At 43.6% G+C, this 26,516-nt stretch overlaps 1 protein-coding gene across 1 annotated transcript in view; it reads left to right on the forward strand.

The window, feature by feature from the left end:
* The first annotated feature begins 11,716 nt into the window (after positions 1-11,716).
* Positions 11,717-26,516, forward strand: part of NIBAN1 (niban apoptosis regulator 1) — a 64,151-nt gene continuing 49,351 nt past the window's right edge. Inside the window, exon 1 of the mRNA XM_065649138.1 lies at positions 11,717-11,805. Coding sequence (XP_065505210.1) covers positions 11,751-11,805 — 55 coding nt within the window. The 5' untranslated portion in view covers positions 11,717-11,750. The remainder of the gene's footprint in view (positions 11,806-26,516) is intronic.

Genomic DNA, 26,516 nt, shown 5'->3' on the forward strand with positions numbered 1-26,516 from the left:
CAGGCCACCCTGCAGAAAGGTTTTTCAAAGACACCTACGGAAAATGAATGGCCAATATCTATGAATTTTTACCGAAAACAGGCATCTACTTCTCATCCTCAGCCTACAAGCAAAAAGCCTTCTAAAAGGTATGGGTCAAATCCAGTAAATGTTGCAGCAGAGCATCAGCCAAACGTCCAAGCATTCTCTGTGTTGTTCTCTAAGACACAGCTTATCTTCTTCTCAGCTTCTTGCAGCTTTTTGATGATAAACTAGAAAAATATGATAAAGAGAATTCTTGGAGCACTGAGCGAGGATGAGGAAGTGGTGTGAATGACTTGACAGGGTAAAAAAAGACAACAGGGAGGAAGGAAATGGAAGAGAAAGTGGTTTGGCAATCAGCTGGTGAGAGGTGGACGTAGAAATGTGGTGATTGAGTGCTATCCCCATATTGTTTCCTCTTTCATGAATTCTTAAACTCCTCGGGGTTTGTGCCCCATTCCCTGCCTTTTGTGGGAACTGGGACCGTGGATTTTCATCTCCAGATAAAAGAGGTGGAAGAGGAGCCATATGTAGAGCAAATTCTCTATCTCCGGGCTGCAGCTTCAGATTGTTATAATCACAGCTGGATGACCAGAGAACCTGCTGTCAGGAGGTCAAGTCACACCTCTCTGAACTTCTTCTGCTGCAGATGCAATGGGCCTTCTATGTAAAACACTTAGATTTGGAGCAAAGACACAACACCTCTGCTTTTTCTTGCCCTTGCTGAGTGCAGGGACAGCCACTGCTATGTATGTACTGCTACCTTACTACAGAGATGGAGTAGCAAGGAAGCCGACGGTGTTGAGGAGGCAGCTGGGCTCGGATCAATTTGCTTCAACTTCAGCTGGACTTGATGAGGGGAAAGTTAGGAGAGGGAGGACGATTATGTTGAGGAGGTAAAAGCACCAATATCCATTTAGTGCATTTTGTGGCAAGGGTAATGATTGTCAATAAACCAGAGACAACCAGCGGAGAGCTGGACCACGGTAAGTTGAGGATGCTAGGAGTAATTTTGCTTTGTAAAGAGAATTATTTGCCTGGTAACTCTTCATTAACAAAGCTAAGGTTGCCTGGGAGCCTTTCGGAGTGTAACGAGTGACCACAACCGAGGTATCTGAAAAACAGGGAGGTAAGGCTTGCTGGGCAGGAGGGACTTCTCTGCTGAGAGACCTTCCTGGTGAAACAAGGAGGATGTTGCGGGAGATTCTCTATATAACCAGAACAGCCTACACGAGTAAACGGGCGGGAGAGGGCGCCAGATAGCAAAGAGTAACTTCTGGTGTGCTAACGTCTTCAGAAAAGAGGAACAGAACAGCTAGTTTAAAGTTTTGGTTGAGGTTGTATTTTGCATAACCTCAGAGAGTTGGAGTGGACACCTGAGCATCCATGATTTTGCTGGCCAGCACATTCAATGTTCACTGCAACAGTCAGGATATATGAATATCGACCCAAAATCTGATTCCTGTCTGCAACTCCAGCCTTTGATCAGTTAGGAGTACAATCTTTATCGCTTCTCTCTAATTAGATGTGTGAGAGCAAACTCAGTAGGAACTGTATAGCTTCCTTCATTTTTATTGTGTCACGCTGGCACTTCAATTGCAGCCATGTGATACCAGTCTCTACAGTGAACTATTGCCTTGTTAAATTAGAAAATTCACTTACAGAGATTCTAAGTTGATACATTTAACGTTGGCTATCTGTGCCCCCAAAATACTGAATTAGACAATATGCAGGTAGGTTACAACTTTGGCTCTGTTTATTTTCAGGGCTGTGTTCAGGGACAAGGCACAGGAGCGCTGTCAGGGTCAATCGACTCCTTTTGCAACAGCAAATCCAGCATTTACTTGACCTGCACTGAGCGGCAGCTACTTAGACGCGTCCTATCCTGAAATATAGCACGCTGCCTAGAAACGTCTCCACGCTTGGTGGACTTTTGCAGCCCTTCACCTATTTGTACAGCTTACCACTTGATGCTAAACTTTTACTGGGCTACCTTTAAATTCACACATTCAAACCTCTGCTTCACTGCTATGAAAACGTATCGGCAAAAAGACCTTTGTCCACCACCAGTGAAAAATCTTAAGATATCACCGGGCACCCACAATTTTTTTTTTTTTTTTTGTCGTTTATTGTTTTTGCCCATGAACTAACAATGCAACCGATCCCTTCAGCGGCGAGCCCGCAGCCAAGTGGCTGGCAGCGATAAAGAGAAGGAAGGAGGAGCAAGCGAGAGTTTGACCTCACAACCTTTGTTTAGATTGCTGGTTCTTTTTAGTGTTTCCTCTTGTTATTCTTTCAACTATTTGGGGAAAGACAAGGGAACTGTAGCCAAACCATTATGCACGTGTATTCCATAATCTAAACATTTTTATCGTCTCTCTTTTTTTTTTTTTTTTTGGCAGTTGTTTCAATAGCTATAGAAATATCGCAGAGAAATGGAGACTGGAGTCTAAAATTTTGCAAGATTTTATTCTGGGCAGTGCACCAAGTAACAGGTAATTATTGGCAGGACAACGAGGTTAGTTTTGCATGCTGCTTTCAGCCTGCAGCGCAATGCATGTGCACAAAATGAGGGTCGAATACAGGCCTTCAGGCAGCGGCTGCGACCTTCACAGCTCAATTATACTATGTAGGCAAAGTCCTTGAAAAACTTCATTTTAAAAGGCAGTGGATGGCTGTTATAGAATGTTAATACCCTCAATTTTAAACTCCTGTCTACTTCTGTATTCCTTAATTCTCTGGTACTTGGCAGAGAACTTACAGACCACCCAGTTCTGTCGCGTACGTATGCAGGCTGTGCAAAGGGGAATGAAAAACTTGGACAAAAGCTAGCCTTCAGGTACTTCAATTGCTAAATATCCAGCAAGACATCAGAAATAAAATGAGACCACTGCTGTTTCTTCTGGTGGTTATTTAGACAGGCGAGCACTACTTCGCGTATCTGAACGCATCGAGGGAAAACACATTAAGGGTGAGACAAAGAAGTTGCTTCAAGGAGAAATTCTGCCTGGATGTAAGTAAAAAAAAAAATCACTGTGAGAACAGTTAAACACAGGAACAGGTTGCCAGAGAAATGGCAGAATTTCCCTCACTGGAAATATTCCAGACTTGGCTTGGCAGAGCCCTGGACAACCCATCTCCATGGCCCTGCTTGGACCAGATGGTCTCCAGAAGCCCCTTCCAAAGGAGATTTTTCTGCAATCTATGATAATACTTCTAATCATCATGTTTCAAAGTTGGGATAACAGAAGAATGTGGTTATTTTCTCTCATGTCAGGCAAATGAGGATTCCAGGGCCTACGGAAATACTAAATTTATTATGAAATAGAAAAGGAAGGAAGAGCAATAGTTGCATTTCACTTACAAACATTATTGCAACTGACTGTAGTCAAAACCAATCTGGTAAAGTTGAACTGCATAGATAACCGGGAGAGTATAGGTTTCTGCTCAACATCATTGAAAAAAGTAATAAAATTATCTTTTTTCTTCTGCAGAGGGATGCTTTAATGCAATAAATATGCCAGTATGTTCTGTACAGTACAGCAAAACAGGTGGACTTGCAAGGATGGCTGTGTATATGAAAGAAAGCAATTTTTAATGAGTATTATGCTTTCTTATAAAAGCCAAATAATCACTGACTTTCAAACTGCTTTGAAAAAAGCAGACTCACCAGTGACTTGATAGAGTTTATCAAATCCAAGTAGATCGCTATTACAGAAAAATGCGCACTTTAGAGCAAAAGGAGCTATTGGGTACTTTCTAATTTCTACAGATTGTATTTTGCACTGCTTCTAGAGCAAACCAGGGTGTTCAGTGCTATTAAACAAGTCTTACCCATTTTGAGAGACGTAACAGATACTGCTTGCTTGGCCAGGCACTTGACATCTCTATATGAGTTGCACAACAAAAATGCAGTTTACTTTTCTCTTTTTTAAAGCTATTTTTTTTTTAGCATTAGTTAACATAGAAGAATGGATAATCAAACTGAACCCATTTTATTATAGATGGACATATATAATTTTCACAAGATAGCACAACTGTTGTAAAGTTCCTTAGCTAGAGAGAACCAAAGCTGGGTAACTGGCTAAAAAAGCAGATTACTTGTTACCCACATTAACAACTAGAAAAGCAACAGTAAGCGTAAGAAAATCGATGCAGAGGTAAGTAATATACCAGTTAATTACACTCGCTCTCTGAAAGGACAATGAAAAACTCTGTGTGCAGATATTACCACCCAAATAATTCTTGGTAATAATTAATTGCAGAGATTCTTGCTTCCTGCTTCACCGTAAGGTGCTTGTTGCAATTTCTATACCAATCAGTGTTTCTGTGGCAGAACTTGCGCCATCAACAAACATGGCATGTCCTGGAACGGTGGAGCTGCCCCTGGTCGTGCTGGTGCCATCAGGTGGGTTATGTCCTTCTCTTGCCTGGGCAAGATGCTCCTTTGTGTGTCTCCTTTTGAACTCTTGTAGCCCGTTCAGTGTGCAAGATGGTTTAGCAAATCCCATTTCAATCGCTGCATATGGCTTCTTGGATAGGATCCCGATGAGAAGCTTCTCCATGGAAAATGGAGACTTGGAACAGGAAGGTTGTATTTAAACCCCATGCTTAGTCTTAATGAATATACTTGAAATATAAAGCAACCAAAACCATCTGTGCCCAGAAGAAGCAAATCCAGATGTTGTGGGGATTTAGTCCTCTCCTTCGTTAATCATGTCTGCAGGATTGTTCAGCTTCTGCACCATATCCTGCTGTACTTTCGAAGGATAGTTAATAATACATGAACATCAGCTTCCTTGGGAAGAAAGTTTTGGTCACATCTTTGTTAATCAAACGGAAACAGAATTTCTTACTCTTCTAAGTAGAGTCAATTTAATTAAGAAGCAAAAATGACAAGTCTCATTTCTAGCTTTTGATGTCTTGCCTCACTGAAGTCTGTTCAAAGACAGTGGGATGCCTTGAGCCTTCCTTGGTTACCTGAGCTGAATCACCAAATAGTTTGGGTTGGGAGGGACGTTTAAAGTCATCTAGTCCAACCCTGAGAGCCTTTAACGCTGTCCCCTGCAAATCCAACGCTATAAACTCATGTCTAGCACTTAAAAGAAATTTTTTCTTTTTGTCTTCCCAAGCAGGTGTGGCTGTCCATTTGGAGCAGTAAAGAATCCACTGGATCTCCGACAGATGGATCTTTCTCCTGGATTTTCTGCTGACATCAACAGATTGAGCTGTTCCTTCTCATCCGCTGTTCTGTAGCTGCGTGAGCACTGGGCAACGGAAAGTGCAGTCAACTGTGCCTTTCTTTACTGCTTTCTAGATGCCACCTCTGTTTCAAGGTGAGGGAACAAATCAATGTGACTTGTTTGACAATGAGGAAGCTCGCTTCAACAAGTCATTTGCAAAGGCCTGTATGGTAGCTGCTTTGACAAGAATGTCCTAACTAATTAAAATACGGCCTTTAATGGCAGCTGAGCAGGAATGATCACCTCTAGCTGTGTTGTTTAACAGATTTCATAACCTAGTGACTCAGGGGAGAAGGAAATGGCGTTTGAATTGACTTGTGTATTTAGTAAACAAGAAAAGTTCAACACATACAATTTATTTTAGTTCACATCTGTACAAACCCCTGTAATTACTTGCCCACTGGGACAGGCAAATGGAGTATGCACAGCTGGAGGTGATTCTCAGCTCTAGGATTCCTTAATTTATGGGAAATAAAATCAAGAATCACATCTTGAAGATTCTGAATTTCAGATCCCTATTCAGAATCTTCATTCTTTCACCAAATGCCCTTAGTCCCATGTCATGTCCTAACAATCAGAGTTTCCTCCTTACCGATTCCCATTTGTATTGGGTTTGCTGCATCTTTTTACTTTCCTCTTCTTCCAGATCCAGCATTGCTCCTCCAGCCTTCCCAAAGCAGACTCTGTCTATGAAGAGTTGCAAAGTTGGCATCTAAAGAACAAACTTGAAACAGTGGAGGTGACATGGAGACAACAGGGCCAACGCGCTGCTGTGGCAAAACTAGGGAGGGATTTCAAAGTTAAGGTAAGGCAAAGTCTCTTGTTCTTGGGAGGTTACTGGTTTCGGAGGATTTTTCTGTTTAAGGACTCACGGTACGCAGAGTGCTTTTCCTTCTCCACAGCCACTGTCTAGAGCTGTACTTGACAGAATCTGTCTATTTGTAATAAATCAATTTTAGAATCTGTTTTTAGAAAGCAGCCTTGACATCCAAGTTGGGAACATGCCCGAAGTACTGAGAGTTTGTGTATTTTGTTTTAAAGAGTATAACTTGCTCAGAATAGGTTTACAAGTTTTTGTTTGTATTCCATGTGAACTGGGAACCTAAGACACACTGAAGGGGCTTTAAGCATAGAAAAGAACATATTTTCTCTCAAGTGTACACCATTAGCAGTGTGCCATTCTCCTCATTTTTGAGAAGCAATTCTACGGTAGCAGGATTCTTATGTTTTGCTTACCTAGTGTCTTTAAGGCCCAGCTGCTTAAATCCTCCCACTCCAGAATCTCAGGCGTCAAAAGAGAGAAAAGCTTCAAGCCTACATTTACAGCGTAGTTTTCATGACCAGCTTCACTCTTTGACAATTAAGAAAAAAGAGGTTTTACCCCAAGTTTCCTACCTTTCCACTAAAAAGTATTTATTTTTGAGGAACAAGATGTGTGGTGTTTGGATACCGAGGATGGAAATTCTACATTTGTAGCAAAGCTAACACCTAGCTGATCCTCGCATGGGCTAGGTTATATTAATGTAAATTTACTAAATATGAGTGGAGAACTTCTGAACTCTAATGTGTCACCATTAATGCATTATGAGGATGTTTCATTGCTGAAAATTTCAAAAATCTCTCAGATTACAGATCAGCTGCAATTCTGTGGATGTAATTGACATTTCTGAACGATTTGCATCCGAGCAGCTTAACACGATGAATGTTATTTATAATTTGGTATTATATGAGCACTGGTATTCAATGAGTATTCAAATGAATGTGGTTTACATGTTGAATGGTGAGAAAACATAATTGGGAAGAAAATCAGGAGTGAGGAAGGGCGGCAGCAAAGCCTGATGCTGCGGTAGGTTGTGCACTCAGCGGCCTGGTTATGTTTTGCCCTGCACCACCTTTTACAGAGCTATTGAAAGATAGAGACTGAGATACAAATTCATAATTTTGCCACCAAGATACCATCTGCTATTGAAATATACCTTTGTCTTGCTTTTCCTCCTTCATGAGTAGTTCAGACTGTCATCCGTACTTTCTGAAGTAACAAAAATAAGGGGTTTTATCAGATCGATTTCTTGGAATAAGGACCATAAACACCATTTTTCTCTCTTCCCTAGAATATAGTAGCACTTCATATAGTGTCTCCACGTCACACATTTCCCTTTCATCTCGGTATAAAAAATTGTTGGTTTTTTTTAGAGTAAGAACAATCAATCAGTGAAACAACGTCCCAAACAGCATGGCAGAGTCCCCATCTCAGGGTTTTTTAAGACATGGCTGGATCATGCACTAGATAATCTCATCTCCCTTTCCCATGAAAGGTTGGACCAGATGCCCTTTTGAGATCCCTTCCAACCTGTTCCATGATTCTGTGATTAAGAATCTATTAAAATCCACTCTTCTTCTGTCTGTGGGTTTTCAGTGCTTCTTGCTTTTCTCTCAGAATTAGGCCAGTAGCTAAAGCACAAAAAACTCCAACTTTTTTAAAGGCTATTTTATCAAAATATTATTTTTGGCTCTCAAGCCAGAACAGTTGTGTTTCTCTTAGAGTATCTTCCCTAGCTAGATTTTAAGACCTCCTTCTAACCTTTTGAAAAACACTCATAAGAATGACATTTTTCTGTGTTATGTCGATGGAAGGGATTCAGAATATATTTCAACCCACAGCCTGTCTTGAGGAAAGGACTGGTTTTATCTTCTGACACCTCTTCCTGGTCCTACTTTCTGCAACCTGGCTTTGGCTTTCAGACAACGATTAACAGTTTCCTCTAGGCACAGATAATTATTATTTATTCATGACAGTTTTATTATATTTGCAGCTGTCTTTGTTGATAGCACCTTGTTATCCTGCTTACAGAAGCCAGTGATCTGAAAATGGTGACTTTCCCTTGGAGAAATTTTATTGGGCAAGTTTTGGATAATTACTTTTCTCTCCCGATGGATTTCACATGCATTTCACTTAAATGTTTCTGCTTGATAACAAACTGTTTCTGAGGCAACCAAGAGGTTGTGGGAGAGTACACACAGGGTGAACCCTGTGGTTCCCTCTCAAGCAAAGGGCTCAGTCAAGCGCTATTAAGCAGCATGTCAAAGCAACTGGTTCCTTGGCGTGTCTTATTTACAATTAGACAAGTGTTGGCACATGGGAGAAGAAGCCAACAACGTGGCAAAGATTTTATCGGTCCCTCTGATGACAAATCTGCAGTTTGTCAGCCCTGTGGTCGCGTTAAAGACAGTGTGTTTGACTACCAGCCGCTGGGAGTTTGTTACGGCGCGGTGCCCATTTGCATTGAGAATGGATCTCGTTGTCATGTCTATGTCTGTGGCACGTTGGAGTGACATCACGGTTCCCTCCGCAGGGAGATAATAAAGAAGTCACTGCGGAGACATCCCCCTTCTCCCCTCCTCCCAAAACAGAGCTGGAGACTGACACAAACCAAGGCAGCGCAGTGACTTTTTGGGTACGAGAGCTCCCAGTACTTTCACTGGTTGCCTCGTGGGTCCAGACCATGAGTGAAGCTTGGGCGCTGGTAACGCAAGGAACCACCTCTCCTCATGTCACACTGTCCCAAGTGAAATCACAGGGGCAGTGGGGAGAGATCTGCGTCCCTTTGCTGGGGACGAGCTGCTTCTCCTCGTCCTGGTCGCTCACAAGTTCACTTAATGGGATGGAAGAGCTCCATCACGTTGCCTTTAGGATATAATACAAAGCAGGTGTTTAGAGAAGGAACTTTTTTGGGAGAGTAAAGGAAAACAAATCCTCAAAGATCAGGATTTCATAGGAGAAAAAGTGGGGAAATATTTGTTTTGCCTCTGGTGGTATTTTTGTTTTGATAGTATTACTTTATCTTTGATCATTGCAGTGCGGATGAGTCACACCAGACTAAAATCTAAAACAGCCAGTTTCTTATCTTAGAGAAGGCTGGTTTTGTTATTAAGTGGTATAGAAATAGGATCATTTATATCTGTTCCTGGCTTTGCTCACATTTCTCATGGTATCTTTTAAAGATGCTTAAGATACAAACTTCACCATTAAAACACAGCATTTCCCTATCTTAAAAGGAAAATTATGGTCTTTAGCTAGCATTTGTGAAATGCCTCGGGATCCTGGGGATCAGGTATTACCGAAGCATAAAATGTTATAATTAAAAAACCTATTCGGTTCTTGTTTTGTTTTTACTCTAGCTGTAATTAGACAGGGAGGTTTCCCATTCAGTATGCACACTAACATCTGTTCTTGGGCATAGAGCTTTTGGGATTTGGCATATTTTCATCTGCTAAACGATGAGAGAGAATAGCAATCCAGTTTATGGCTCATGAATTTTCCACAGTTTATCTCTCCAGACTCCTGGAGCTGACTCGTGAGTTACATGTGATTGTATGTTATGAAAGGCTTCTCAAATACATCTGATAAAAGATATGCTACACCCAGCGGAGGCCAAATTCTCCTGAGTTAATGCCTTTAAATTGCACAGCAGTAAACAGTATTTCCTCATCATTGTCTGCTCACACAGCCCAAAGATGTGCAGCGAGCAAACCGCAGCATCCGTCTTTCTGCAAGTGCAAAGCTCTCACACAGAGCTCAACAACCAGATGCATTGATCGTAGGGTCTGATTCACATTTGACCTCTAGAAGTGCTGTTGATTTAGTATTATATTCTCAGCCAAGATATCTATAGACTTGTGAAACGCTGTTTCGGTGACGCTCTGGATGAATCCGGTCTCCTCAGGGTAGTTATACCATTGCTCTGTTACACTTCAGTACAATTAGCGTGCCCAGAGAGTGTGAATTTATATTAAAGTTGCTTTCAATCGGCTTTCTTCAAGGAAGTGGCAGAACACTGAACTTGATGTTACACATTCTCTTCAATATTTCCCATCTGATCAAGTTTAGTGTTGGTTTAAAAAGTTTTAAGATTCAACCCAAAATCTTTAGCTACCATGTGATCCACCGAGTGGCAAAGTATTAAATGTCCTTAATGCACAACCTGTGTGAGTGAAACTTAGCGAAGTTCAAAGCAATTTCACAGCAAGCTCAATAAAAAGTATTTAAGTCTAAAATACGTAACTTCCAGTTGCTGTCAGTCTCCAGCATGTCGGCACAATCCATATCCATTGCAACTCAGCCACTCCATACTAAACATACGAGGCACAATAACATATGGCAAGCTGCCCATTCCTGGCCAGCTGAATTAGCATTATAAAAAAAGCAAAATGGGAGAAAATACCTTAGGAAGTCACAAATGGTGTAAAGGCTCACTGAAATGATTATTTAGAGGCAAGAAAATTTGGATAGCTGTTCTGTACTATCTTGCACTGCTGTGCCAAGGATCTGCAAACGGGTGCTTTTGCACATTTTAGGAAGTTGGTTTGATCACTGGAAAATATTTGATGAAGTAAAATGCACCTTATTGCCTGCTTGTGTAGGTTTATTGTTCATCCTGGCATCACATATCAATAGCATCCTATACAAGCCACCAGGATTCCCAGTAAGAGGCTGACCAGAGCAGGAAGATTTGGCCCCAAAGGTTGAGCCATATAAATCCTATGGTGTCTCAACATCCCTGGTAGAAGACGGTGCCCTATTCGAAGGATATTTTAGAATGACAGAATCATTTTGGTTAGAAGAGACCCTCAGGATCATCGAGTCCAACTGTTAACCCACCCCTGGCACTGCCCCATGTCCCTGAGAACCTCATGTCCGTCTGTCCAACCCCTCCAGGGATGGTGACTCCAGCACTGCCCTGGCAGCCTGTTCCAATGCCCCACAGCCCTTTGGGGAAGAAATTGTTCCCCAGATCCAACCTCGACCTCCCCTGGCGCAACTTGAGCCCGTTTCCTCTGGTCCTGGTTCTTGTTCCTGGGGAGCAGAGCCCGACCCCCCCTGGCTCCAAGCTCCTTTCAGGCAGGTCAGAGATCAGAAGGTCTCCCCTCAGCTCCTGTTCTCCAGCTGAACCCCCAGCTCCCTCAGCCGCTCCCATCACACTCGTGCTCCAGCCCCTTCTTGTAAAATGCTGTAGACTATTTCTGGTGGACTTCACTCCCATGATATGTACCACACGCACCATCAACGGTCTTTAGACTAGCGCCCATGGAAACGCGGAAGGGTCCGAGTGTGTGGATTTTGAGATGAGGGCAGCAAGAGGAGCCAGCAGCGCTGTGCGCGTTGATGACCCACGGCAACAGCTGGGGACAGCCGCGCCCAGAGGGCACCCCGCAGAGGGACGCGTCCCCATCTCCTCCATCACCGCTGCCGGAGCCTCCTGCCACCCCCCGCTCCCAAACCGCGCAACCCCGGGGCTTCCAGGGGGTGGGGGAGAGAGGGAAAGGAGGCGGGGAGCGGGGCCGGAGGATCCCCGCTGCTGCCCGGGCCCTCCCGCCGCCGGGGCCCGACCTCCTGTGGCGGCGGCGGGCGGGAGGCGGCGCCTGCGGGAGGAAGCGGCGGCGGGGCCGGGCTGGGTGGCGGCGGCGGCAGCAGCGCTCCCCGGCAGCATGGGCGGCTCTGCCTCCAGCCTCCTGGACGAGAGCAAGTGCACCTACATCCGAGGTAGGGCAAGGCAGGGGGGAGACCGAGCGGCCGGGCATCAAACGCCTTCGCGGAGAAAAGCCCCCGGGGGGCTCCGGCAGCGGGCAGGGCTGGGGCCGAGCGGCTGCGAGCAGGCGGTGTTTTAAACGGTAATGCGGGATAAACTCCCGAGGAGCGGGTTATAACCTGCCCGAGAGTAGATGGTGAAAACTTAAGAGTGTGGAGAGATGCGGCGTGAAACCGTCCCTGTAAATTCTTTCCAAGAGTGTGGGGAGATGCGACGTGAAACTGTGTAAAAAAACTTTGTAGGAGTGTGGAGAGATGTGACGTGAAACTGTGTGTAAAAAACTTTGTAGGAGTGTGGAGAGATGTGACGTGAAACTGTGTGTAAAAAACTTTGTAGGAGTGTGGAGAGATGCGATGTGAAACTGTGTAAAAAACTTTGTAGGAGTGTGGAGAGATGTGACGTGAAACTGTGTGTAAAAAACTTTGTAGGAGTGTGGAGAGATGTGACGTGAAACTGTGTAAAAAACTTTGTAGGAGTGTGGAGAGATGCGACGTGAAACTGTGTAAAAAACTTTGCAGGAGTGTGGAGAGATGTGATGTGAAACTGTGTGTAAAAAACTTTGCAAGAGTGTGGAGAGATGTGATGTGAAACTGTGTGTAAAAAACTTTGCAAGAACGTGGAGAGATGCGACGTGAAACTGTGTGTAAAAAACTTTGCAAGAGTGTGGAGAGATGTGACGTGAAACTGTGTAAAAAACTTTGCAAGAACGTGGAGAGATGCGACCTGAAACTGTGTGTAAAAAACTTTTGAAAAGTGTGGAGATGCGACCCAAAACTGCCTGTGTGGTGCTAAGGTCCCAATTCGCCAGCACCTGAAGCTTTGAAGGCGCTGGATTTCACCAAGGTAGATCGGATGGAGACCATGTAGGTTGATTTTTTTTGGAAAGCCCATTGGAGGCAGTGAGAGAACTGTTAGGTGGATATTTAGGTAAACTTCGAACATGTGTAAGAACAGTTTTTTATCCCATTCAAGTATTAGGAGAGAGAAAACAACAACAACAACAAATCACTTTAAATGTATGCATGTTACTATTAAACTATGAAGGAAAAGAGCATAATCCTATATTTCAGGAGGCATTTTTGTTCTTTGAGTAGTTGGAGATGAAAAACATCTTGGTCCTGCCTGTCTACCCACACTCTTTATCGGCAAGGTAGCAGGTAGAGTATTTACAAATCAAATTTAAAGGCCGGAGATTTACAAGCAAAATAAAAGTTTGCATGTGAGAAGGAAGCCCCGTTCCGGTATTTTACGTATAATGCATGTGAAGCCAGCGAGAGCCCTCGCTGCTGTGGACTGGGAGATCAACCTCGGTGCTGATGATTCAGCCCGCAGGGTGACTCCTGGGTGGTGCCCACAGCCGAGCTTGGCCTTTCTTTCTGTTGCTTTGCCATTTTTTATTTTATTTGGTGGTGTAGAGGGAGTGCAAATGTTGAGCCACTCCCCTCTTAAGACTTTTGGAAGCACAGTGGGTCTTTCAAGAGATTCCCATAGCGGGAAGGACGTGCAAATATTAAACGGCTTTCACTCAAAAAAGCAATCAGCAAAGCTGCGGGCATCATGTGCGGAGATTTTTTGACAATGACCCCTCAGTATCATAATTTTCTGCTACCCCATTAAAGGCGGTTTCAGGTCCCATCAGAGCCATGAGGGTGCAATCCTCATGGATTTATTTCTGTCTTTACACTCATCCCCGTGCTGCAGCCAAAATTGCACTTGCACAGTTCAGCATTTCAAGTTTTCTGCTCCCTGACTGAGCGAGGGCAGTTGTGAGCACCTGAAAGGGCTGATGTCTAATTACCGAAGGTAAAAAAAAAAAAAAAAAAGAGAAAAAAAGAAAAATAAAGTGGGAGTTTCAGTAAGCTTATTAGCTTCTTCACAGCTGTGCAAGAGGAAATCGTGCTGGTCTTTGCCCTGGACATTATCTAGAATTAGAATGGGGAACTCATCATGTCAGAGGGTTGGGAAATCCTTCTCTGTTAAGACACATGTGGAACTGGACGGGGTGTGTGTATGTGACGCTGCTGCCACTCCAAGGGAAGGTGCCTTTCCCTTGCCGAGAGCCGCACGGCTCCGCAGACGCATCTCAAGTTTGCCTATCACTTCTTTGCAGAGGCAAGTAGTAAAAGTGAAATCATTGTGAAAAATTGGATTAAAACACTGTGCTTATCCCAAGTCTGCCGTTCTTGCTGTAAGGGAGGATCCCTCACCCTAAACTCTTGCTTTGAAAAATAATTATTGAGGCACTTTGTACAGAGGCTGCCAGTAAATTAGCACTCCCAAGAAGGAAAAGGAGTCGGGTAGAGCATCTTAAATCAAAATGAGTGTGGTCCAGCCGGCTTGCTAAACCTACTCCTCACGTTGAGGCTGAAGCCTGCAAGATTTAGACCTTGCTTGTCTTACACGTCTTGGTCTGACATATTTCCAGAGCGAGTGCCGTGGTGAGCTCTCCTTGTTCGAGGAGGAAAAAGGTTGAATTGCCAATTCTGTAGATTAATTAGCATGTTTTTTTGGCTGGCTTTGTAAAGGTTAGGTGGGTTTTACTGGGGGACTGGGAGTTTTGGTGTTTGTTTTTTGGTTTTGGTTTTTTTTTTTCCTCCAAAGGTGATGCAAGGAGATCTTTAGTAAAAAGGGTAGGGAGATAATCAACTTTTTGTCAGTAGAACTGTGAATCCAAGTGCTTGAATGGGACGACACCGGTGAGGGAGGATGTGAGACAGAGGCTGAAGGATGCTGCAGCCAGCGACGTTCTCCAAACTTGGTGCATTTTGGGATGCTCACTCATCTTGGCCCAAATATCAGTAGCCTCAAGACAGGAAATCCTGAGTATTACTTCAAGTGCAAGATTGGTCTAGATCATCTCTAGTGCTCCCTCTCACCAGCATTTCAGTAAACACACCAATATTTGTGATTCATGCATCCTGGTTTCAGCATCTCTCTTAGCGTAGCTTGGCAGGTGGCTCGTGCACCCGTCCTTGCAGCAGAACCTTGCAGTGATTGACTGCCGGCACCTTTTGAGTTAGTTCCTGCCACGCTAACCTCAACCTGCGGCAGAGAAAATTGTGAATATTTGGGTGGGACGTCAGCTCTGCGGCACACCGGGCTGCTCCCTGCAAGGGGTGCCAGCCAGAATTGCGTGGGGCAGAGTTAAACACGACTGCGTGAAGCCGTTGTCCCTGTGTTGTAAAGCCTTGTAGTTTATTTAGGCAGCGTTTAAGCTAAAACACAATATAGCTAATGGAAATGGGGGCTAAAGGGGTAGATGCAGTCTTCAGCAATAAACCGATACGGCATTTTCATCACCATCCCTATAAATCTACAGGTTTTCTAACTTCCAAAAGCCTGTTTGCTCACGTTGCTTGAGGGATGAGAACAAAACAAGGACAAATATTATGTGATGTGTAAAATTATGTAAAAAAAAAATATGTAAAAACGTAGGCGTAGGTGTCTGTATAAAGCACTGAGAACATGGCCCTCGGCACAGGCACCCCGTGGGTGAATAAGTGCGGGCCTCGTCGGACCAGTTGGAGAAATGAATCCCAGAGAAAATCCTGAACGTATCCGACGCGGAGCCGCTGTTATTGAATGCAAAAGCTGGGATTTCCACCTCAACACCTGTGCTCTTAAGGAAGAAGGGGCAGCAACGAACCAACCAAACTGCAGATTGTTGGGAGCTCTGTGTACTGGTACATGGGGCAACACCTTGAGCCGCACCTGAAAGTCAGAAAATGTAATTATTGACATGATAACGTGTGTTTTCTGCAGAAAATAATGCCTAAGAAGAGAATGTATGATGCCAAGGTGTAATTTTTCAAGCGGTCTTCACTAGTCTGTTAGGGGTACGCTGCATGTGAGGCTGTGTTTGAAATTTATAGTTATTCCTCTAGGTTTTGGACTGAGCCCTTAAAAAAGAAGGAAAGTCTTCTGGAGGAGAAAATCCTTCTTTGTAGGTTTTTGGTGAGGCTACATGGGAATTACTCAGGGTGCCAGTGAAACAGATGGAGTTTAAAAAATGGCAGTAATAATTAGGAGACTGAGAGCTGGTCATGTGAAAAGAGTTTATTAAAAAAATTCATGCTTTCGGTTTGATGAGGCATGGGCTAAACTTGTGATGGGAGGTGTTCGTTATGTGATTTGTCTAATGATATGTAATGAGTGTTACACCCAACAGGGAGCGGTACGGGGTGGTAGTGGGGAGTTGTGGACTCAAGGTGCAATCCTGAAATTGGGGAAAAAGATGAAAGTGCTTGTTAAAACAACATGGTAGGATGCCCCGAGAGACTGTGCCGCAGGTTTCAAGATTCTTGATAGGAAGTTTTTGCTTTGGGTCTCTAATGTTAGACAAGAAACCGTCGCGGAAGCAGATCTCACAGTGGGGAGAAGGGAGAAATGGCCCTGAGGGTCTCACTCATTTTCTATCTCTGCCATCTCAGCAGCAGGGGACCAAACTGGGCTGTTATGTATGGTCTGTTAGGACCAAATTTTTTTAAATTGGGAGAGGTGGACAGATTTCAGGCACCCAACGCCGGTAATTTCAACAGGCCTATCTTCAAAAGAGTTTAGCATACAAAAAACTGCACTTCTCTGAAGGTTGTTTTATTATTAAATGCTTGACCACATCCAGTCGACCCATTGCTGTAAACCTCAGGCTGTCCAGAGGATGAGGCTTTGTAGTAATTTGCTTTTGATTTGTTTGTTTAAATGCAGTTTTTCTTTCTTCCTTCCCTTCTTTTCCGTCTCTTTTCCTCGCAGCGATGGTGCTGTCACCCTGCGGGTTTCCTCATTGTTCAGGGCTTTTTTCCGAGCAGACCTTCCAGCCATTCTTCTTTTCATTTGACAGCGAAAGCTATTACTTCACGTCTGTAAGAAGTTCCTTTTTAGCCATTTGTTTTGCCTATGGATTTCAGTATGGTACTAATTAAGACAGGTTTTGGGGTTGGTTTTTTTTGCACTTTAGAGGTGTTCCTACAAGGAAAAGCAGACAGACTCTTCCTATTCTGTCGAGTTTTAGAGACTAAAGAGAAGCCTGGTTTACTCTTTACGTAAAAGACAAGATAAGGAAACTGAATAAATATCATCAGTTGTATGGAGATAAGTCCCAGTGACTCGGAGGGAGATAACCCAGGCCTGATGCTGCTCCGGAGGGAAATTCTCACCAGCAGCCACAGCCGTGAGCAGGGATGCTGGAGGGTGGAAGAATAACTTGGAATTAATTGTGGAAAAGTTGGCCTGTTTTGGACAGGCGCTCCGGCTGAATGTTGGATTTTCTGCTTGAAACCGTCGCGTAGCCCTTCTGGTTTTAATTTGGTGTACAGCTGCGAGTATAACTGGGTTTTGTAAAAAATCTGGCTGCGCTTGGTGCTTTTTCTCTCAGCCTGTTACAAGCTACATCTTGCTGTGTTTTGGAAATCCTCTCTCTTTTGTTTTCTGCAGGTGAGCGTGGCTGTAGCATCCGATAGAGCAGGAGCGCAGCGTCTCTCTGGACTTACCAGCATCTGCTTCAGAGCTCTTAGATGGCGCTTTTCATTTCCGCGTTCTGAGGTTTATGACAAAAGCTGATCTGATTTTTCCGCAATTCCCAAAATCTAAGGAAGGGGCAGAGTAATATTTCCTTTTACAAACACAACTGAATCCAGAGTTCATGATTGCGGGCTGGCACTTGACAAGTGCTATCTAGTCCAATCCAACTAGGCATAAATACCCATGGAATGAAAAAATGAAATGAAATGGGTAGGAAATTAAAATTTCAATATGTGTATGAGTTTCTGTTCTTCATTATATTCACCTTGCTAAGTGTCCAAGTTCTCGAAGACCTTAAGAAATGAGATTTTAAAGAAAAATCCTATTGGCTTTACTTGCTTTCTGGGAAGTTTTGTCCTCAGAGAGGTTGTTGCTGTTGGAGCCAGTGGCAGATTTTCACCCTGTAGTTTCAATAAATAGTGCCTGTCTGTGTTGGAAAGGAGAGGCAGCTTCTCTGTGGTTCTTATATTCTTTAATTCAGGGGGCTGAGTGCTTTAGCTTTAGACTAAATTCAAGTAAAAGGCATCCAGGGACGTGATTGATGGGAAAGGTATTTGCCACCCAACTCGAACAGAATTGACTGTACTTGGTAACTTCCAAATGTGAGCTCTGATCATCTCCAGCTCCCTTACACAAAACCAAAACATATTGCTTGCACAAAAAACAGCCTTAAAGATGATGTGCTACGTAACGCTCGCTACAGAGCCCAGGTTTGAAAACTGAAAGGTGTTTTTTTTTTTTTCTGGGAAATAAGGTTTTTTGGGGGTAGTATAAGTGAAGGGAAATCACTGGATGGGTAGGGGAAGGCATGTGGCTTTTTTCATCTTTTTCTGCTGGCTGTGTAGAAGAAACAACATACGATGTTGAATTAAGCACGGGCATCAACGGAAGGAGCTTTATCTCAACAGAAGAAGTCTCACTTTTGCCCCAAAACCTGTAACTGAGAGGCATGCTGTAAGCATGGATTCTGCTGCTCTTTTGTACTTGCTGTTTTCCAAAAATCTTGAAGATCGGAGGTTCTTTAATTAGCGCAGCTTGGTCACAAATTATAAGACAGTCTTTGCATCTGGTAGAAATGTTATGGATACTAAGAGGAGGAAAAAAAGGCTTGGAGATGGTGAAAACAGCTTTGTTGTCGATGCGTGTGGGCAGCAGCAGCTGAAAAACCAGTGTCTAGATCAGGAAGGACAGTATTCATAAGCAATGCGGTCCTGGCTGCTTTTGAAGTACAGCAGCCTTTCTTCCTACAGCTTTTCCCTTTGCATATCATAAACATGCTGTTCTCTTCACACTTAAAGAACAATTACAAGTGGTGTCCAGTTTTTGAACATGCGGGCAAGCATTTTAGTTGCTTTTGCAGTTAAAGGACAGTGACAAAACGAGGCCAACCCTCCCATAAAAGCAAGATTAAAGCTTGTGGAAACGCCTCCAACTTGTGTGAAGAAAGGCTTTGCCTGTTTGGCTTTTCTGAAAACTTTATCCTGTATTTTTTAATCAATGTTACAAATTTTTTAAAAAGTTTGATGCTGATTCTATACTAATGCTTAACTTGGTATGCATAACCGAAGGTTTCCGTGAATTAGTTTCTGCAGGTATTTAATTAAGTGTTAATCTTTGAAATCATAAGCCTTTAATCTTCATGCTTCCGTGATAAGATGTTAGTTAATACCTGAAACACGAACAGCTGCTCTGACACTTCGGATAGTATTAAAGCTTTAAGCCTACGTATTAGGCCATTGTAGCACTGCCGAAGTTATTATTTAGTTATTGCATCTATTTTTTTAAAACGAGGTAGTTGTCTTAGCTAGCAATATCAGGAAGTAGAAAGCAAAAGTGAGTCAGACTCTTGGGTTCTTCTGGTTAGTTGATTAAAAAGTTAAAAGCGATATAGTTACCAGAAGTATGTAGATTATTTTTGTATGGTTGAAATTGTTCTAGGAAATAAGCATAATGAGGAACAGAGCAGGTGATTTATTTTTTCTACATAAATTTTCTGATCCAAAAATACTTATTAAAAATAACTTTTTGACGTCGTTTGTGATTATCTGGATTCGATGCCTGTTATTCTGCCTTGCCCTGAGCAGCCTGGTCCCTGAGGAGTGTGCAGATGCTACGGAGGCTTGTGTTGTGAGCGACGTGTTTGGTGCCAAATCAGCCAAGTGTCTGTCGGGTGGTTTTCTGCTGCTTGTGTGGCGGGTCCGCTGCTTTTGAGATTTATGCAAAGTGAGCAGGTCAGCTGGTCTTTGGGTTGCTTTTTTTTTCTACGTGTCGTGGCTTAAACGGTGAATGTGGCGCCTTCTTCTCGTTACGGTGTCTGTCCAGGTGGCATCGCTCGTCAGTGCCCGGCCTGTTTCTGGGCTCTCCGCTGACAACACCAGCAGTGGGTGATGCCTCTTCAAACTTGCAGAAAAGCTCGTCTATGCCTGAATTGCACATTAGTTCTTGTGCGGGGGACGTGCTGGTCCTCACAAAGAGCGTTGGTGGTATTATACAAACAGCGTAAGGCGATCCTTGTTCCTGGTTGTTTACTGTTTAAGCAGGCAGAGCACACAAAGGCAAAGCCAAATGTGCAGAAAGTGGGGCTGAGGAGTGCCAGGACCAGAGCACGGCCAGGCTTCTGCCGCGGTTCCAGCCCCGCTGGGTTAGCGCCTGGGGTACGTGCCGGGGACCAGCTCCTCATCACTAAATACTTGCACAGCCAACCTTAGGAAAAAAATGTCTACAGCTTCTTTCTATTATAAAAACATCTGGGATTTCCCACAAAGGTTTATGTTCTCCAGGTCAAGGTAGCTGCAGGTTTTGCAGAGCTCACAAGCCAGCTCTGTCTGCACATACGATTTCTAAAAGCCCCCTGCTTGTTGCCTGCAGTAGATCACTCGCTGGAGTAATGTCTTCCTGGATTTACTACTGGTTTTCAGTTGGGATCCCAGCTTAAAAAAATTGCCCTTGTGCGCTGTATCTGTAAACTTGAAGCCTGGCAAGGAGCTTTTCCTTTTTTCAGAGGTGTATGGGCATCATTGCTTCAAATTTACAAAAGACGCCACCACCCTCCTGGAAGTCAGCATCGAGCTCGCTCACCCTATTAGCTCGTGCTCTTCTTCAGCCGCTCTCATCTCTTATCTTAGGAAGCGATTTTTAAAGCTTTACGTGGTATTTTCCTTCCTCTGCATGAAACCACAGTTGCTATTTGTGCTGCGGTTCTCTGCAGAGCTTGGTTGCTGTGTTTGTGACTGAAGACCTGATTGCTGAAGCAGCATTGGGGATGTTAAATATCTCAAATGAACGTTGTCTTAAGACCAACCTGCTTTTATTGAATGCGATACAGAGGCTCCTTGCATATTTTCACTCGATATTCCACATATTGTAGTGGTCGCACTGAAGGAAAAGAAAGCTTTCATCGTCCCCAGGCAAAGATTTAATGGCAGAGTCTCTGCAAACGGGAAAAAAAAAGGCTTTTTTGCTCTCAGCATATTCTGTGAGTAATATCATTGTCTGCAATTTAGTCTGCCAGCCACTTTCCACTGTTTTCAGTTGCAAATGAGGCTTTCCCAGTCTTCAGCTGCTCAGACCGAAGTTTCCATGCTGAGTGTCTGCCTCAGATTGCATTTTTGAGAAAACTGCGGCTAAAATGAGGTGGGTTTTTTTTTGTGAGAATTAAGCTAAAGAAAACGTGTTTTTCCTTTCTCTGGATGTTCTGTCAAATAGCTCAGGTATATCCTGCAAGAGGAGGCAAGGGGTTGGGGGACGTAGAGCTGGAATGAGGGAAACCCGAGGTGAGCAGGGAGGGTTTCTAACCACTGCCAGTGTTTTCCTGCTGAACTAAACCCTGTTGTTTCCACATTTGCCCTCTGTGCAGTGTAGCAAATAACTGCAAAACCCACATCTACCAGCAGCTCTTCACCCCTGGAGACAAAGGCGATGCCACAAAGCCAGCACAACTTTCAACCATAAGCTTTGAGCTGAAAAGGTCCAGGGGTCTGAAGCCCTGAGCTCACCGCTGATGCTCGAGCGAGACCAGGATGCAAAGGCAAATTTTGGTGTATTTTTCTGTTGGCTTCATTCAGTAGGAAACCCCAGATTTGTTGTTTGGGTTTGGTTTTTGTTTTTTGTTTTTTCCTTCTGAGATTTCCTGTACACCTGCCAAGCTACAATGCGCGGTGCAGACATCAATCAGCTGATCCTCCTGCTGAGATGCTGCACTATGTGGTGGTGTTTTATTTCACATATGAGGAGCTATGGCTATGAATCTGGGGCTTGGCAAACATAGTGCTTAATTTTTCAGGGAATGGGCCGTTTTAATGCTCTCCCCAGATTTCCAGCTGGGCTCTGGCCATGCGCTGTTGTGACCGCGGGTGCTCAGCACTTCTGCAAATCAGAAAAAGGAGGCGGCAGGAGCCACCTGGGAGCTTCTGCTGTAAGTGACATATGTTTTGTTCATACTGTAGCAGACACAGAGACGGGGTCTAGCTCTTCAGTGTGGCAGTTACCTGCCTTAAATATAAATCAAGTCCCTGCTGTTTCCAGCTCACCACACCGTGAACTTTCAGAGCTCCACAGTAAATCGGTCAGGTACCATACTTGGGAGATGGATTTTTTCAATGTGATTTTAAAGAAAAGGGATTATCTGTATTAAAGATACAGAGGAGACGTGAGTTCTTGTTTTCCATGTGCTTTTAAAATGTAGTCGTGGTTGTTTAGTTCTTTGTTAGTGTTTTTACCAAGCTTGATAATTTGCAGTGGGCTTTCCAGCTATGGCCAGGAAACAGGGAATCAGCTGGAATTTCCTTTACCCCTCTGGTGGCCCACAGAGAAGACCCGTATTGAAGTCCGACCTACATGTGTAAGGTATTTGAAGCCCATGCCAAAGTCTCAATCCAGCCATCACAATGCATTCAATAGAAGAAATCGATCTCTAGGAGGTTCAAAAACTTTTTGAACTGTAGAAGCAAATCATGTGCTAAGTAGAAAATGTGTCAATTGCGCTTCCATCAGCCTTTTATCAAAAACAGACCCAAGGAATGGGGAAGAATGTCAGTGTCCGTGTGGACTGATGCAGGATTTGAGCCCCTCTCTCTTTGGACATCAAAATCAAGGCAACTGGAAAACTTGAGTCCTAATTTAACCTTACTTCTGGAAGCATGATATGTCACCAGTCTGCTAGGTTGGCCATGCTGCATTTTTTGGGCCCAGTATTAGGGTTCAGCTCCTGTTTCTCTCATTCCTTTTGAGATATTTTAATTAAGTAATGGGTGCTTTCCTTAGGGAATGGCTGCAGTGTCCTTGCTTGGTGTCACGGTAGGTGATTGCTGTGCCACCGGAGGGACCGTGGCTATTTCGTTAGCACAGCAGTTCCTTACGAATTCGATTGTCCTCGTTATGGGGTTCCTTCAGAAGCTGTAGAATCAAGGTCCCTGTATTGTTTTATGTATTTCACGGTTCTTCACCAGAGCTTCAATCCCTTGCTCCTGCTCTTGCGTTTCAACTGCTTTTTAGCTGAGAGCAGGAGGGCCCGGCAGGAAGCGGCTTTCAAATGATGTTCCACCAAAAGCAAGGCTAGCAGAGGGGAAGGCAAGTGCCGGGAACAAAATCTAAGCAGCATTTGCTGTGAAACACACCCGAGATCTGCGACAAAAGAAGCTTCTGTAGAAGACTTTGGAGATGGAGCATTTGGGGCTCGATGTGTTTGTGATGATTCCTTTGGAGCTGTGGCCAAGTAGTGGTGATAAATCCTAAACTGAAGCAGCGCCGGGGTTTGTTGGAGGAAGAAGTTGTGTCTGAAATGAAGAAGGACGGCCCCATCTGAAGTTATCACCAACTTCCCTGACGCGTGGAAAAAACACAGAGCTGCTCAGCACGTCACACCAGAATGGGGATGTCTCAAACCGATACCACACTGTGATACCAGGGAGTTAACCAACCTAAACACACAAACCCAACGAGCATCAAGTACCACGTGGTCATTTTGAGCAAGATCTTGTGGTTTGTTAGTTACTCATCTTGCTACGTGGTTTTTCTTTTGCGTGCCTTAAATATTTAGGCAGCAGGAAGCGTGGTCAACTGACGAGTCGCTGTGCTCTCCCCGTCACGCTTGGCGCTGGCCGGTGTTAGTTTTGTGCCTGGGTTTTTATTGTTCTTGTCTGCAAAAGAGCAATTTTTAAAAAATAAAATCCAGCCCCTTTGATAGCAGAGGGGTCTAGAGTTCTGCTGTTGGGATGCTGAACCAAAAATGAATTTAAAGCCAAATTTGAGGACGCTGTACAGAATGTCAGGTTGAGTTTCTGTGCACGTAATGTATAGATGTGTAGGCTGAATTGATGCCAGAGACGTGAGCGTGCGCAGCCTGGGGAGGACGGGAAAGCCGTGTGGCAGATGGGGCCCATCTCTCTGTTCGTAGCTTTAACTCTTTTTGGATGATGGGAATGGAGACATCTGTAAAAACTAATAAGTCCCCTTTCCTTCCAGAATCAGGCTATGAGTTTTCCAGCTGTTGCCTAAGACAGGTTTTCCTGTTGAAATAGCTTTTGTCTGATGTAAGTCTAAACCAATATGGTTATGGTAACTGCAAATATTTCTTTGTCAATTCTGTCCCCTGTTAGTTTTAGTTGTAAATCCAAGTATTTCTATTCATTGTTGCTTCTCGCAGCAGCTGTTTGATTTTTAAAACCTTATGGAGTCTTCCAGGAAAGTGCACACTGCTGATAAAATGCAGTAATGCTTATATTCTCTATTTTCTGTCCCATATTGTGTGGCTAATTTTCTTTTATCTTCGTAGTGGATTCTCACAATTACAGAACACGCTCTTGCTTTCCTTCAGAAGTCCTGTCGTCTTGATTAATGCAAAGACAAGCCCAAAACATTGATTCATGTGGTTCTTGGTTGCAACCACAATAATACGGACTGTGCCACGTATTTGTCAGCTGACATCATTCTATATACATAAAACATGCCTTGGGATCTTTTTTTAGATCTGGAAAGTTTAAAGATTAGCTTATTAGGCGTCTCTCTGATGTGTAATTATTCCGGCCTGAATAATATGTTAACCAGAAGAAATGCGTTTTATATACTGTAGACATGCAAAGAAGAGTGTATGTTTAAAAAATGAGTTTTCCAGGGCAGTTTTACAAAAAAGGTAGTTCTAACACGTTTGAAAGACTTATTTTTTAATTAACTTTTTTTTAAAAAGTGTTTGCTGGCCAGTAGAACAGTTCTCCTTTTGTTTCTTATGTGTTTCTTATGTACTATAATTCTATGTTTTCTTTTGATTTTGAGATATAGCATTTTACAAATGGGAGAAACCCTAGGAAATTAAGAGTTCATAAAGCGTGTAGGATATCTGCTCAATCTTGAAGCCAGGGCTGCATTATCTCCAACCTGCTTTGTGTTGCTCTGTACTAGTCGTTCTTGAATGAGATAAGCTCTGACGCTTCCTTTTTTTTCTCACAGAAGGCTCTTCTGAAGCACATTAAGCAGATATTTTCCATACATCCAAGCAAAAATTGTAGTGTTAAGGACTTCAGCTGGCCTTTAGACTTTCAGCGTGGCTTCAGAGGCTGGCAGTTGGTACCCAGCAGTCCTGGAAACATGAGAAGTTGCCTCACACCAGTGGCAGCAAAACCCATTTTCTAAAAATGCCTTTGAATCTTCAACCACGCATACTGTCCTCTTAGTGACGGAGGTACTTCTAAAAGTGAAGTAATTGCAACACAAGGATCTGACCTCGTTACTGATTGAAAAGAGCCTATAGTCTCCTAGAGTATAGTTTTTTGTGGCCATTAGCTGTGGAACATGTTCTCAGGGGGGCAAGCCTGCAAGCAAAATTGGAAACCAGTATGTTGAACCCGAGGCCCGTGTTTTGTTGTCCTGACCTCTGGATTTCTGAGACATGCAAAGAAAAAGTCCCGGCTCAATTTAAACCCAAACTTTTGGAGCCAGAAGGTTCAACCCGACTGGCTCATTTTTGACAGTTTGGTGCGTCTTTGCTGTTCAAGCTCGGTGCAAAGCCAAGACCATAAGATGTGCTTTTTCAACGCTGTTTCTCCTTCTCACCGTGGTTTTGCATTGGAAATGATAAAGAATCCATGAATCATATTGGCGGTTTTTGTGAATACCGTTTTCCAAAATTCCTGGCCTGTTCTTATTCTATTGTCCTTTTCACTGAGCTGCTTCGCAGTTAACGAAGAGCCCACCTGTTTGGATGAAGCTGCTGGTTTTATGCAAAGCTTATGGTGAAAACGTTGGTGAAATAATTGCTCAGCGATGCTTGAAAGGGTAAATACAAAGAATTTATGTCCCAGGGTACAAAGAGTTTTTGCTACTGCACGAGTAGCCTGAGTAGCATCTCGTTGGAAGAGGTGGTTGCACTGTGCAGTAAAGGTCTCTAGGAGTAATGTAACCGATAAAAAAGTCTCTCCAAGGAGGTTCATGTTGCTGATTAACGAGCTCTTGGGGATGTTTTGAAGCCGCACTGGATGCTGTTAGGTGGGAGAATATTTCATAGAAATTCAGTGCTCATCCTGCACTTCATCAGGTTGGTGAATCCCATCGGCCCAAATGAAGATAGAAAATGGATTCATGCAGCTTTCCCTGCATTTGCGTCTCAGAAAGACCCAGGCTGACTTGAAACTACCATCAAAGAATGCAAACAGGGCTTGAAATTCAGTTGGAGTCAGTAAATGCAGGCAGCCTGTGGAGGAATTGGGATTTGGATGCGATTCAGGATGAGCATTACTCCGTTAGAGGCACTTTGTGCATATTGGACGCTCACATGGCAAATTTATGCAGAACAGCCCTGCCGAGGCTGAAGCAAAAACTAAACCATTTCACAGTCTTTGCTTTATCTTCCGCAGTCGCCTAACTGAGGAGTCTGGGGAAAGACACAAAGAAAAAGACATTGTATGATTTCAAAGCAACACCGCATAATCATAGTTGTTTGTTATTCTCCAAAATCTGCTCTTTCTTATGAAGATGTGCGCTAACATACACACTTTGTGACCCCTTTTGCCACAGGGAGATGGCTTGAGCATCCTTCTCCGCAGTTGTGAGTCTGTAAATGAGATCGCTGCCCGGCTGCTTCCCCACTGAAGCGAATTGTGACGGTGTGCTTCACTTGCAGTTGGGTAGGCTGGAGCTAAATTTGTCTAAAATAGCA

The sequence above is a fragment of the Caloenas nicobarica genome, chromosome 20, assembly GCF_036013445.1.
Source record: "Caloenas nicobarica isolate bCalNic1 chromosome 20, bCalNic1.hap1, whole genome shotgun sequence".
NCBI lineage: Eukaryota > Metazoa > Chordata > Aves > Columbiformes > Columbidae > Caloenas > Caloenas nicobarica.